At 50.3% G+C, this 13,232-nt stretch overlaps 1 protein-coding gene across 1 annotated transcript; it reads left to right on the top strand.

Annotated features, from left to right (window-relative positions):
* Positions 1–1,359: 1,359 nt before the first annotated feature.
* MYOC (myocilin) lies at positions 1,360–13,047 on the top strand. Its single transcript, XM_004425044.3, has 3 exons — positions 1,360–1,948; positions 9,941–10,066; positions 11,329–13,047. The coding sequence occupies exons 1-3, from the start codon at positions 1,387–1,389 to the stop codon at positions 12,111–12,113; spliced, it is 1,473 nt and encodes a 490-aa protein (XP_004425101.3). The 5' UTR covers positions 1,360–1,386; the 3' UTR covers positions 12,114–13,047.
* The last annotated feature ends 185 nt before the right edge of the window (positions 13,048–13,232 follow it).

The following is a 13,232-nucleotide window of genomic DNA, read 5'->3' as shown; positions in this document are numbered from 1 at the left end:
TCCGATGACGTGTCCTTGTTCAAGGGCAACATTGTTTTAAAACTTCCTGGTGAGGCTACTGCCCACGTTCCGATTTGCACGGACCTCCTGCCGTTCTTGGTACATTTGGTGAGTTTTTTCATTTGTTTGTTTGTTTTTTTTTTTCTCTGTGGGTTTATTAATGTAAAGCAGGGATTATTAACCCAGGGTCCAGAAAGCCCGTGAGTTTGGACGGGGAAAAAAATCACATCTTTGTTTTCACCACCTTCTAACTAAAATTTAGGATTAACATTTGATTCCATGATGGATACAGCCAAAAATCCGAAGTTGTGTTAGTCACCACCAACGGAAATCGCAGACGTTTTCCATTCCATTCCAGCTACTGCATGGCACCTGCTTACACTCGAACTACTTCGAAATTAGACTCCCTTCCACTAGGCCTGGTTTTAATGTCTTAATAAAGGATATGTGTATTTCAAATTTTTAATATTTTGATAATTGTATTTCAACATCATGTGTTTCCTTTGTAAGCCTATGTATTATTTACATTTACAAACATCTTCCTGAGAAGGGATCCACAGGTTTCATCAGTGGGGGTCATGGCACATGCATGGGCACAAGTGCACACACGCACAAACACACGGTAAGAACTGGTCTAGAGGCTAACATTGACGTTGATGCCCGAGATGCAAGACTGGAATTAGGAGGTTCTCCCAAAGATACACCACACTTGTTTGAAAGCTGGTGGCAAGGGAAGAGGTCTGCTTCCAACACTTCTACAGGACTGCTGCTCCCTGAAGCCTGGGGGCCTGCTGCCCTTGTATTCTGCCTGTTATTTGTCTCTGTCACTGTCACAGGGACAGAGGGTCTGTGTCTTACGTGTGTCTGTATCCTCAGTTCCTAGCACAGTGCCTGACACAGAGCAGGTTCTCAACAAAGTTTGCAGAGTAAATGGAAACATAAACTAGAAATAAATCCTTGTTGAAATCGGCACACAAGTAGTCGTGCTGGATGAGGTGGACACCTGTCAGGGTGTCTGTGCCAAATAGAGTGGGGACATAGGGACTATTATGGGGATGTGGGGTGCATAAAGTGGGGACATTCGTCTTTTAAAAGAAATTCAAAACAGACTTCTGGAAAGTTATTTTCTAAGAATCTTGTTTGCAGTGTGAAAACAACCCCACAACCCCATGTGCATGGCCCCACCCAGCCTCACGTGGCCACCTCTTTCTCCCCCCCACGCGGGGCTGGCTCCTCAGTATATATAAACCTCTGTGGAGCTGGGGCATGAGCCGGCAGGGCCACCCATCCAGACATCTCGCAGCACAGAAGAGCTTTCCAGAGGGAGCCTCACCCAGCCTCTGCACCGAGGGCTTCTGTGCACGTTGCCACAGCTGCAGGCCCAAGATGCCGGCTGTGCAGCTGCTGCTTCTGGCCTGTGTGCTGTGGGAGGCGGGGGCCAGGACAGCCCAGCTCCTGAAGGCCAATGACCGGAGTGGCCAATGCCAGTACACCTTCAGTGTGGCCAGCCCCAATGAGTCCAGCTGCCCCGAGCAGGGCCAGGCCATGTCAGCCATCCAGGACCTGCAGAGAGACAGCAGCGCCCAGCGCGCAGACCTGGAGTCCATCAAAGGCCGGCTCAGCTCCCTGGAGGGCCTCCTCCACCGGCTGACCCTGGACCAGGCTGCCGGGCCCGTGGAGGCCCAAGAGGGGCTGCAGAGGGAGCTGGGCACCCTGAGGAGGGAGCGAGACCAGCTGGAAACCCAAACCAGGGAGCTGCAGACAGCCTACAGCAACCTCCTCCGCGACAAGACAGCCCTGGAGGAAGAGAAGAGGCGTCTGGGGGCCGAGAAGGAGGATCTGGCCAGGAGGTTGGAAAGCAGCAGCCAGGAGGTGGCACGGCTGAGGAGGGACCAGTGTCCCCAGGCCCACAGCTCCTCTCAGGACGGGCCACCAGGCTCCAGGGAAGGTAAGAGTGTGGGGGGCAGGGGCCTCGGAGTCCGGAAGGTGACATGGCGCATGACAACCTGTTACAGGTGGCCCAGGCCTGCCCTTCCTGCCCCTCCTTCTCCCAGAGACGGCACATGCAGCGCGAGGCAGCTGAATTGCGGAGGGCAAAGCAGTCACTTTCACGTACTGCCAGTGACTTCCCTTCTGAGAGTTCTGTTGAGGTTCGTGGTCCCGAGTTCTTGTGCCTGTCCATGACAGTTTGCACAGTCCCCTAGCAAAAGGAGAACTAAGAGGACCAGGGGAGATGCACATGTGTATGATCAGCAGACGGTCGCCACCCGTCCTTTTGAGAAAACTATCCTTTTGTGAATCTTTGTTCGGAAGTTGTGTTTAACGCCTTTGGTGTTAAAAATGACTTCTATTTATGAAATAACAATAGATGTATGAAATGATGATAAGTGGTGGGTTTATTTGTTTTTTAAATGCCCTACTTTGGCAAAATAAACAGGCGGTAACCCCTTGTCAGTTACCTCAATATGCTGTTGTAGGGCCGGCTCCGTGGCTTAGCGGTTAAGTGCGCACGCTCTGATGCTGGCGGCCCGGGTTCGGATCCCGGGCGCGCCCCGAGGCACCACTTCTCCGTCCAACGCGAGGCCGAGTCCCATGTACAGCAACTAGAAGGATGTGAACCTATGACATGCAACTATCTACTGGGGCTTTGGGGGGAAAAAATGAATAAATAAAATCTTTAAAAAAAAAAAAAAAAAAAAATATGCTGTTGTGGAAGTTTTCCTGCTCTTTGTCAGATCTAGAGCGTCTGCTTTAAGTTACCAGACAACTCCTTGAGGGGGTGTTTGCCCCCTGAGGTGCTCTTCTGTTGGTCCCAGCCCCTGCTAGAGGGGAGTCTCTGAGCGTGTGCCGGGGGAGGGGGCACACTCTCCCCACTGGTTGGGAAGACAGTATTTGTGTCACTTTTTGTGAACATTGTACTCCCAAATAGTAATGGTTTAATGAATTTTCTAATCATGAGGAAACTTGTTGCTGTTGGTTCTCTGAGCACAAATGAAAGAATCATTATTAACAGAAGTGTTAGGAGGCATTACTTATTTCAGACTGTTAACCGAATGAAGTTACATTCTCAACAAAATCCCATGTGTGTGTGTGAAAATAGGGGCCAAATGTTTTGTTTTTTTATTATCATGTGTCATTCAACAAGTCTTTGGGAATTTATGAGATGTGTTCTCTGATTTTATATTTCTTTTTGTCCTTTCCAGCTGCCCCACTGTTGAAATAAGGACAACAGCCCATTATAGTGACCCCCAGACTTGGAAGCTCTTTTCTAGCAGTGGGTTTTTTCATGAGCAGGAAATTACATTAGTACAAGAATGGAGAGCTGGACAAATGGCCTAGAGAGCATCCAACATCGCTGGCTCCTTCGTGCACACGTGGAAACTGAGGCCCAGAGAGGTTCCTCAGCTGGTCCGTAGTCACCTCGCCAGCTGGTGGCAGAGCCAGGACTAGAATTCAGGCCCTTCCACCTGAGGTTCAGTGGCCCTTCAGGACCCTGAGGTGACTGACCTCCAGTTTGTAGAACCTAAAGGTAAAAGACAGAAAAGTTACGTTTAAAGATCAGGGAAAGAAATGCTTGGAACAAAAGATCTGCTTTGAGGTCCTAGAGTTGAGGGTAAAGGGGTCTTTTGGGCGGCTGGAATCTGAGTGTGGCTGTGCTGCATGCAGGGCAGGGGGTGGGGAGTGAGGGCTAGTGGGGCTGAGTGAACAAGGGAAAGAGCTGGACTTTTTCTTACTCCACCTATAATTCACATTCTCACCACCACTGTCTTAATCATGTAATTGTTACATAGAAAAAAATCTTAGAGTCACGGAAATCACTTGTTTATACGTGTGTGTGTGTCCGTGTGTGTGTATGAGTTGAGAGGATATATATATAAAATTCTGTAGTAACAGTTTTGTAGTGAAATGTCTGTAAGCCTTTTAAACAAGCCCAAAATAGAAAAATACAGATTGCGAGAAGATAAACTAAAGTCGGTTATTAGTGTCACAGGAGAGGACCCACTTACCCCTTTATTGTGCCTCTGCTTTGGCCCGGTCCTCCCAGAGAGCAGAGCCTGGGATGGGGCTTGTGTGCAGTGGTTTGTATGGGCCGTGATCCCAGCGGGGCGAGGCAGTGACGGGGACAGTGAGACAGGGAAGGAAGGAGAGCCAACAAGGAGGAGGGGGGCCTCTCCAGTTGGTCAGCACAGTGGGCAGTGGAGGCTCAGTCCCACCGAGACCTTCTGGGGAGCTGTGTAGAATGCAGCAGAGGAAGGGAGCATTTGTCCCCCCATCCCAGACTCTGCTGGCCAAGGAGGGGATATCGCACTTCCATGATGCACAGATGTGGGCCCCCGGCTGGTTCGTGCAGAGAGTCAGAGAAGCTGGGTAGGCCAGTTGAGGTGAGGTCCCAGCAGGTGACACCTGCACAAGGCAGGTTGCCACAGCAATGGCTGGAAAAAAGTGGGCAGGATATACAGGCGGGGCCCCAGAGGTGTGCAACAGGAGCACTGCAGATTTTGCTTCCTCACCCATAGGTTGGGGACAAAAGTGTCTCGTGGGGGTTATTATGCCCTTGAAGTAACATGAGGAAGCATCCAGCAAGGTGCCTGGATTATAACCACAAACGGCTTCCTTTGCTTGAGTGCCACTGTTATTTTAAAATATTGCTCTATGATCAAAACATCAACATGTACATAACATCTCTATGACACACATTGATTCTAGAGACAGTACGTGTTGGAGCAGCACCCAGGACACTCGTTTGCTAGCTAGTCTTCACTTTCCTAGAGTATTTATGACAACCCGTAATTATGTTTCCACTCTTCTTTTTCTTCATTCTTTTCATTGATATAATATTGACCTAATTTTTCGGGCAGTGATAGAAAATAACCACAAAAATCATTACAGTGTTATTTGCCAATATGTACACAAGTATATAAAGGTATGCAAGTGAGTTAATAAATTCAGTTTCTAGATTAAGCTTTCTAGAATGTGAGTCTATAAATCAGAAGTAAGGGAGATAGGGCAGAGCATGCAGAAAATTTCCAGAATTTTGTAATAGACGTGAACTTTTCAACCACAGAAGGGCTGAATTTTAATAGAAACAAACAAACATATAAAAGCTCTAAAAAATATTTAACTACCTGGTACAATATACTCCTTAATATTTTCATAACCTCTTTTTGTTTTTCTCCCATATTCAGAATGAAATGTGAGTGATTTTGAAACATTCCAGAGAAATTTTAGTTTTGACACATCTTTATTGAGGACCATTTCATTTATAGTTTGAGCTAAGACTATTGAGGCTCAGAGAGTTTGAGTAACTTGCCCAAAGTCACACAGCTGGAACACAGCAGGACTGAACTAGGAAGCTATGACTTCTGGCCCAGTCCAGGCCCCTTCACACAACTGCTTCACTGCCTTTGGGTCTTGCATCCTCTCGCTCAGGCTTTGGTCCTCCAGCCAGACAGCTCTACTCTGGGAGTCTGACCATTGTCAGATGCTCCTGGCTGACACAACCAAGAAGAAGCCAGCAGGCTTGTAATCCAGCCAGCCCACCTGCCAACTGAGAACTGGCCTTGAGTCATTCTGGAAGCCATTCCTCGACATTAGGTTTTATTGTGGTTCTTGTTTACTCCAAAGAGAGCACATAAAGCATGGTTCCTGCCAAGAGGGATGCAAGGAGGTTGGGGGAGAGAGAGGGAGATTGAGAGAGAGACGGAGAGAAAGAGAGCACCAGAGCTGAAGGGCCCCTGCCCGAAGCCCTGGGGGCCGTGATGGCACCAGCCGGGCACCCGTGCCGCCTCTGCTTGGGCAGTGGGGCCGGAAGAGCCGGTGGGAAGACCGGGCTCTCTGAGTGCAGGGCCGGGAGCTGCGTGTGTGCTGAGCAGCCCGCTGGGATCTGAGCAGCATCTTCGCGGCTCTGGTGAGGCCTCGGTCGCAGGCTGGGTGCCATCGGGAGCCAGGAACCACACAGCAGGTTAAGTCAGGGACGGTTACTGAATCTGTGTTAACTGTGATGAACGAGCAACTATGGGGTGTAAGTAAACTGCACATGCCCCCTCGGACGGGGCGGGGAGGGCGCGGGAGGAGGGACTGAGGCGGCGGGGCCCAGCCCACGAGCGAGCGGGGAAGGCGGCCTGTGCGCCCGGCCCGGGGCCGGTGCGGAGCTGCAGCTGGCCGCCTCCGAGCGCGGGCACCGTGGAGTCGGGGCGACCGCAGAGCAGGGCCTCGGGCTCCGCGGGGGAGGCTGTGGAAGGGCCGCGGCCAGGCCGAGGCTGGCAGGTCACGGAGCAACCACACGTTGGGCCCGTGGCCGGGGCAGGGCTCCACCAGATGTCCTCGCGCTCACCCTGCCAAGCCAGCCCCCGGGAAACTGCACAGCCCTCCCTCCTCCCACGATGTCCCTCCGGCGCCCTCTCCCGAGAAGGCTTAGCACTGCGCCCATTTTTAAAATGGCTCCATTAAGGAGAAATGCCTTGTTCGTCGGAGAGCATATATGGAAGTGTGTATTCGACCCTCAGAGGCAATAAATTTATAACTGACACATCTCCACAGGGTGGAAAGGTTCACAACTGCCATGGCCTTGGCAGACATGGGTTCAAGCCCTAGTCCCACTACTTACCAGCTGTGTGACCTTGGGCAAGTTACTTAACCTCTCTGAGCCTCAGCACAGTACCTGGCTCATAGGAGGCTCTTAATAACGGTAGCAATAATTAAATGAGGTGCAGACTGCAGTCCTAAAGCTTATTCCATTTCTCCAGAACTTGTGATGGCAGATCACATAAATAATTTCCAGGAAACTGCTTTGAAATGTGGAAAGAGCTATAATTACCTGTTAATCATATCTTTTCACAAAGAAGCTGTTTTTCAGTATTTCAGTGCCAGGACTTTAGCTCTCTTCAAGGAAGTCATCTGGGAAAATGCTTGTCTTGTTTTCTTTCCCCACTTTCTTCATTCCCTCTGTGGCTAAAGAGGGCATTTATCTTCATTTTCTTCTCACTGACTTGCAGGTGTGTGCCTCTATATTTCTCAAGACATCTTTTTCTCAGTAAGTCGCTAAATTACAGGACCATCCTAGCTCATTCACGGCATAATTTGCATCAGCTGCACAGAGGAGGGAGCTGGGTGCAGGGGAGGGGTGGCAGCTGTGGGTCGGAGCTGAAGGGCAGGGGGCTGGGGTGCGGCGAGGGAACTCTCTAGATGCCACTGCAGTCGTTCTCTCTCCCGTCACATTGCCTGAAAACAGCTCCTGTATTTATTCTGAGAATTAATTGAAACAACTAAAGAAAAGAAGTTTGGATTATCCTGAGGAATAGTCTTGATGGTGAAAGGAAAACAGCTCACCTTGGGGAGCTTGCTCTACGGCCTGATTTTGAGAAATTGCCCGGCCGGGGTGGCCACACTGTGTGAGCCTCCGCTCAGTGTAGGAAGTTGGGCGGGCAAGGCAGGGGGGCTGCTCCTGACAGCCGGGGGTCGGGGCTCTGTCACTGTGTCTTAGGCCTGAGAAAGAAGGCGTGGTGATGGGAGAGGCAGGCAGACAGGGTGGCGGCCCGGGGTTCCAGGAGGCAGGGATGGTTACCCCGCACACACCGCCCCTCTCCTAACACCAAGTCCCGGTGGAGGTGTGTGGGTGGCCAGCACGGGGGAAGGAGGGGAGCTGCTGGCAGGGGTCCTACATCTGACATAGGGGATCGGCCTCGGCCCTGGGTACCCTCCTAGGTCAAGGTGATCGTTAGAGTGAAGAACAGAGGAATTTCCTCACCTCAACGGATCTTCAGACAGGGAGAAGGAGACTCAGGGAACCAAATCAACTTCCCAGGACTCTCCAGGAGCCATTTGGATGGTCTAAGAGATCCTGGTTCCCAAAGCAGCCTGGAATGAACCCCTGTTACTCCTCGGCCAAGAGGACATTGCCAGGTTATGAATTCCTCAAGGGAAGCACGGACCAGCTGTGTCTTATTCCCCTTTCACCTCCACACGTAGCCTTGCACTTACTAGGGGCTCTAGAACGGCTGCTGACTGTGTGGATAGCTCCCCAAGGCTGTGGAGAGCGCAGGCCTGCCATGTCCCGGGGACTCCCAATTGCCCTGGAGTTTGGGGTGCATATCTAGGATGTCTTCAGTTGGCTACACATTTTGACTTAAGGGTCTTAACTGCTCCCCGGCCCGCTCTAGACTGAGGGACATCCCAAGGTGGGAAGATGCACCCCTCCAGGGCGGTCACCCTCTCATGGAGGCCAGCTGAACAGCAGCCAAAGGCAGGTGGAGAGGACGTAGCGGGCGGGCCGGAGAGGGAAGTGGGTGAGATGGCTGAGCTGCCGTAACAAAGTGCCGCCCCCAGCGCCACGGCCTGGCCCACGCCTGAGAGCTTCGTAGCTGAATGCTCTCTCTACCCCCTTCCAGGGAGGAAACTTCTCTAGTCCCGTAGTTCAGCGAAGCTAAAGACCAGCAGTTATGAGAGGGCACCTTGATCCCAGACGTGTGAAAATGTGGAAGGATGTGTGGCTTAAGTTTGAGGAAACGTGGCACATCCAGGAGGGTTCAGAGTCCCAGTATAACCCTCCATGACTGTGAGGTCAGTTGAGGAGACTGAAGCAAACAAGCGATCAAAGACAGAGAATGTCCTCCTGAGCTTGGCGCCGCTGCGTGGTCCCAGCCTCAGGTGTCCAGGTGTCGCACTCGCTGCCCTCCCCGCCGGGCTGGGGACCATCAGAATAAAAAGATATGCTTACAACATTGGCCTTTTTTTATTCTGATGCTTTGACCTCTGGGCCTTGCCGACACTCCCCTGCAAGCGCACCTTTCACATGCAGACCGACCAATCCAGAGCCCACCCCCACCCCCTTCCTCTCAGGCTCTCCACTCAGGGCCGCTACCCACCAGCCCTGATCACCCCAGGCCAGGTACCAGACAACGAGGGACAGCCCTATACCCCAGGGCCTGCCCAAATTACTCAAACCAGCCAATCCTAAACCTGCTTACCCTGCCTCACCCGTTCCTTCCCACGGAAACCACAACAAAGGCTCTTGCCCATGCCTCCCCGCCCTCCTGACTGACCCCGGTGCTTGGCCTGGCCGTGTGGCCCCCTGTGGTGTGGCGTGCCCCCTCCTCTTGTCATCAGTGAGTATAACAAACTCTCTTTTCAGTGTCAATCGTCTCCTTATCTGTTGGCCTCGCCTCACCTGAATCATAATCAAACCTACATTTTAAAACAGCTAAGCCTATTCCTTGTGGCTACTGCTTTTTCTTTGTATTCAAGGACTGCTGTATGACCATAATGCTAGGCCAAAGTAGTGATGTGTGACACTGTGATGACTTAATGTCTAACCAGTGTCATCCATACCTCCTCCCTTCTCCACGGCCCAAACTCTCCCCGACATTCCTGTAGGAATCCTGCACACTCTGTTCCTTGTCCAAAACTGGTCTCAGAAAGGGATCTGACAGAATATTTCAAGTGAGCTTGTAAAACTTAAGATGTTACCTCTTACAGGGAAGTTAATTGTTCATTGTTAAATTTTGAGCACCCCAGAAGATGTTAAGGACCTTCCCAATATCCCTGAATCACACCTCACCTTCTCATAAATCAGACCTTCTAGAGAGAATTATTTTAATTGTGTACAAGCTTGCTTTATTGTATTTTGAATACCCTACTCTGTGCTAGGCACATTGCTATGAAATTTATTATTCGTGAGCTTTTTATTATGGAATTTTTCAAACGTTCACAAAAGTAGAGAGAACAACAGGAACCCCAGTGTACCCATCGCTCAGCTCCGACAGTTGTCAGCATATCCAGTCTTGTTTTATCCTCCCTTTCCCTCCTCCCTGCCCCCCATATATTATCTTAAAACAAATCTCAAACATCGTCATTTCTTTGGAAGCCTATATAACGCCATCCTCAACATCGTCATGGGCCATTTTTCCTCACAGTACAATTTTGTCTCTTTCTTTTAATATAGTTTCTAAATGGAATTTGGAGAACCTGGACTTCCAGGAACTAAAGTCAGAGTTAACTGAGGTTTCTGCTTCCGGAATCTTGAAGGAGAGTCCATCAGGCCAACCCAGGAGTGAAGAGGGAGACACTGGTATGAAGTTAACTTTCTTCTCTTTTGTACCCACATGGTCTTTATCTGTGTCTAGTTCTGTGTTCACAGTCAGTCAGCTCACCTTGGGGGGTGGGGGGAGGACAAGTAACTTCCCTGAGAGCAGAGGCAGGAAGGGGGAGAGGAACAGACTCCCTTTCTGCTCCTTTTCCAGGGCATGCCGGCAGGAAGTTGGCCCTTCTCTAGCAAAGCCTGTGTCTTATCATCCACACTTGGGATAGTGGGCTGGGCTCGGCTGGGGAAGATGAGAGATGCATTTATTTCACCTACTTGATTGTCACATGGAACTAATTACACCTGAAAAGGTACATTTTTTCAGTAGATCCTTCATATCTTTATCTGAGGGCCAGATGGACACCATGTACCACCTCAGCACACAGTCTGTTACTAAAGATATCTTTTCTGAATTTGGTACTTAGGAAAAGTACAATTGTCCCTCTCCCAAGTGTTCCCTGAAAGCCTGACTTTAGGACAAAGACTGTGGTTTTCAGAAACTGTGACCATCCATGTTATTCACAGTTATTGCCAGCCCTGAAGGGCAGCATGGGGATGCCGACTTCTGAAATAGTCAAAATATGGTGCCCCGAGATCCGAGCAGCAAAGAGTTTCCACCTTCTACAGGGAAATTGAAGGTGCCCATTAAAGTACAGAGATTTGTTGTGATTCAGCTAAATCTACATTTTCAACCCTCTCTTCATTACATTAAAAAAGTAATATTTAGGTTTTGTTGTATTAATAGGATGCCTGAAATATGTCGTCCATCTGTTAGGGCTTGAAAAACTTTGTTTTATAGAGATGATTATCATGACTTGATTTTTGTCTCATTTTAAAGTAATGAAATAAATCAGACATGAAAGTCATAAAGAGTAATCTAATGAACGCCCACGAGACCCCGCCCAGCTGCAGTCAATATTACACACAGAGTTGGAAGCCCTCTGAGCAGCCTTCCCCTTTATGACTGATGCCGAGTGGAAGTTCAGTTCATATCACACACCGATCGCAAACATTTGCCGGGCGTTTACTCCAGACCAAGCGCTTAACAGGCATAATTACATTTAAAACGTACAACAGCCCTACTACCCAAAACACTATCGTTATCCCCCTTTACAAATGAGGACACAGGCTTAGAGAGCTAAGCAGCGGGCGGAAAGCCACACCCCCGGCGGGCGGCAGAGCTCGGGCGCCTGCTGCGCGCACAGCCGGCGGACGAGCGTTTTGTGCTTTGTCTGTTTTGAATTCACCAGGATGCGGAGACCTCGTGTGGGTGGGAGAGCCCCTCACTCTGAGAACAGCGGAAGCGATCGCTGGCAAGTACGGCGTGTGGATGCGAGACCCCCGGCCCGCGCACCCCGCTACCCGGGAGACCACGTGGAGAATCGACACCGTGGGCACCGACGTCCGCCGGGTGTTTGAGTACGAGCTCGGCAGCCAGTTCCTGCAGGGCTACCCTTCCAAGGTCCACGTGCTGCCCAGGCCGCTGGAGAGCACGGGCGCCGTGGTGTACGCGGGGAGCCTCTACTTCCAGGGGGCCGAGTCCAGAACGGTGGTCAGGTATGAGCTGAACACCGAGACAGTGAGGGCCGAGAGGGAGCTGCCCGGAGCCGGCTACCACGGGCGCTTCCCGTATTCGTGGGGCGGCTACACGGACATTGACCTGGCTGTGGATGAGACGGGCCTCTGGGTCATCTACAGCACCGAGGAGGCCAAAGGCGCCATTGTCCTCTCCAAACTGAACCCGGAGAGTCTGGAACTTGAACAAACCTGGGAGACTAACATCCGTAAGCAGTCAGTCGCCAACGCCTTCATCATCTGCGGTACCTTGTACACCGTCAGCAGCTACTCATCGCCTGATGCTGCCGTCAACTTTGCGTACGACACAAGCACCGGTAGCAGCAGGGCCCTGACCATCCCCTTCAAGAACCGCTACCAGTACAGCAGCATGATTGACTACAACCCCCTGGAGAAGAAGCTCTTTGCCTGGGACAACTTCAACATGGTCACCTACGACATCAAGCTCTCCAAGATGTGAAGAGCCGCCAGGTCATGTCAGAAACGGCAGGAGGAAATGATGTTCAGGGCCCCCGAGGGGAGAGCCAGCCAGCCAAAGCCCGTGTGGCCTTTCTCTGCTTTCCAAGCTGTCATTAATTCAGAAGAATGTGCATTGTCACCATGTCTGACTGGCCAGGAATAGCAATCTTGGCGTTTAGACAGTTTCACAATAGATATTTTCTTCTGTCAGCATTTAAAGAGATGTTTAACCAAAATAGTTTAAGTCTTCTGGTGATTTGGGGCAAAAGCTGTAATGCATAGTAGTTTCCTCATGAAAACCACAAGGCTTTTTATCAATGGCCCTCACTGGCTAAAGAGGATAAGTTTGGAGGAGAAGAATTTGGGAAAAACATGTGGCCCCATGTAGAATCCAGGGCCACTCCCTGCTCTTGCATGTTGCATGGTTACCATAAGCCACAACAGAACCAGCACTTCTAAAGGAAGGGGACCAGCTCTTGTGGCAGTACTGAACATGTGTAAGATGCGTTTACTATGGTTGGCTTCTAATGCTTCAGGGAGAGTCCAGTCGGGTATTACATAAGCTTTGTCCTGTGAAATAAAATTATCTTACACAGCATTCTCCTTGAACTTTGTGGGATACTTTATGAGAACAGCACAGATTCCAACATCAGATAATTCCTCTGGGTTGGGAGCTGTGATTGCAGGATGCACAAGTGTGTAGTGTGTGTCCTAATCTCCTCTTTCATGTGGACAAGAGTCAAATTGAATTAGGTCCTACCCTAATGACTTTATTTAATTCCCTCTTGAAAGGCCCTATCTCCAAAGACAGTCACATTCTGAGGTACTGGGTGTTAGGACTTTAACATATGAATTTGAGGGGGACACAGTTCAGCCCATACCAATTGGGTATTACCACTCTACCCCACTGATAGCAGACTCTTCAAGACTAGAAAACCTAGAAGTCAGAATGCATGAACTCATTCACCCTTCTAAGCATCTCTAGATGCCAGGTGTTGAATGAAAAGTGGAAGGTGAGGAGACCCCTTTGTGTGATGAGATGAGCAGTGACAGCGCACGTACAGGTGAGGTGAATCTGCTTGCACAGCTCTGCCTTTTCTTTCCCTCCATCAGCAACTGC

The sequence above is a fragment of the Ceratotherium simum genome, chromosome 2 (assembly GCF_057802395.1).
Source record: "Ceratotherium simum simum isolate JZ-2026a chromosome 2, ASM5780239v1, whole genome shotgun sequence".
Lineage (NCBI taxonomy): Eukaryota > Metazoa > Chordata > Mammalia > Perissodactyla > Rhinocerotidae > Ceratotherium > Ceratotherium simum.
Note: the sequence above shows the minus strand (reverse complement) of the source record. Positions and strands in the feature narration are given on the sequence as shown.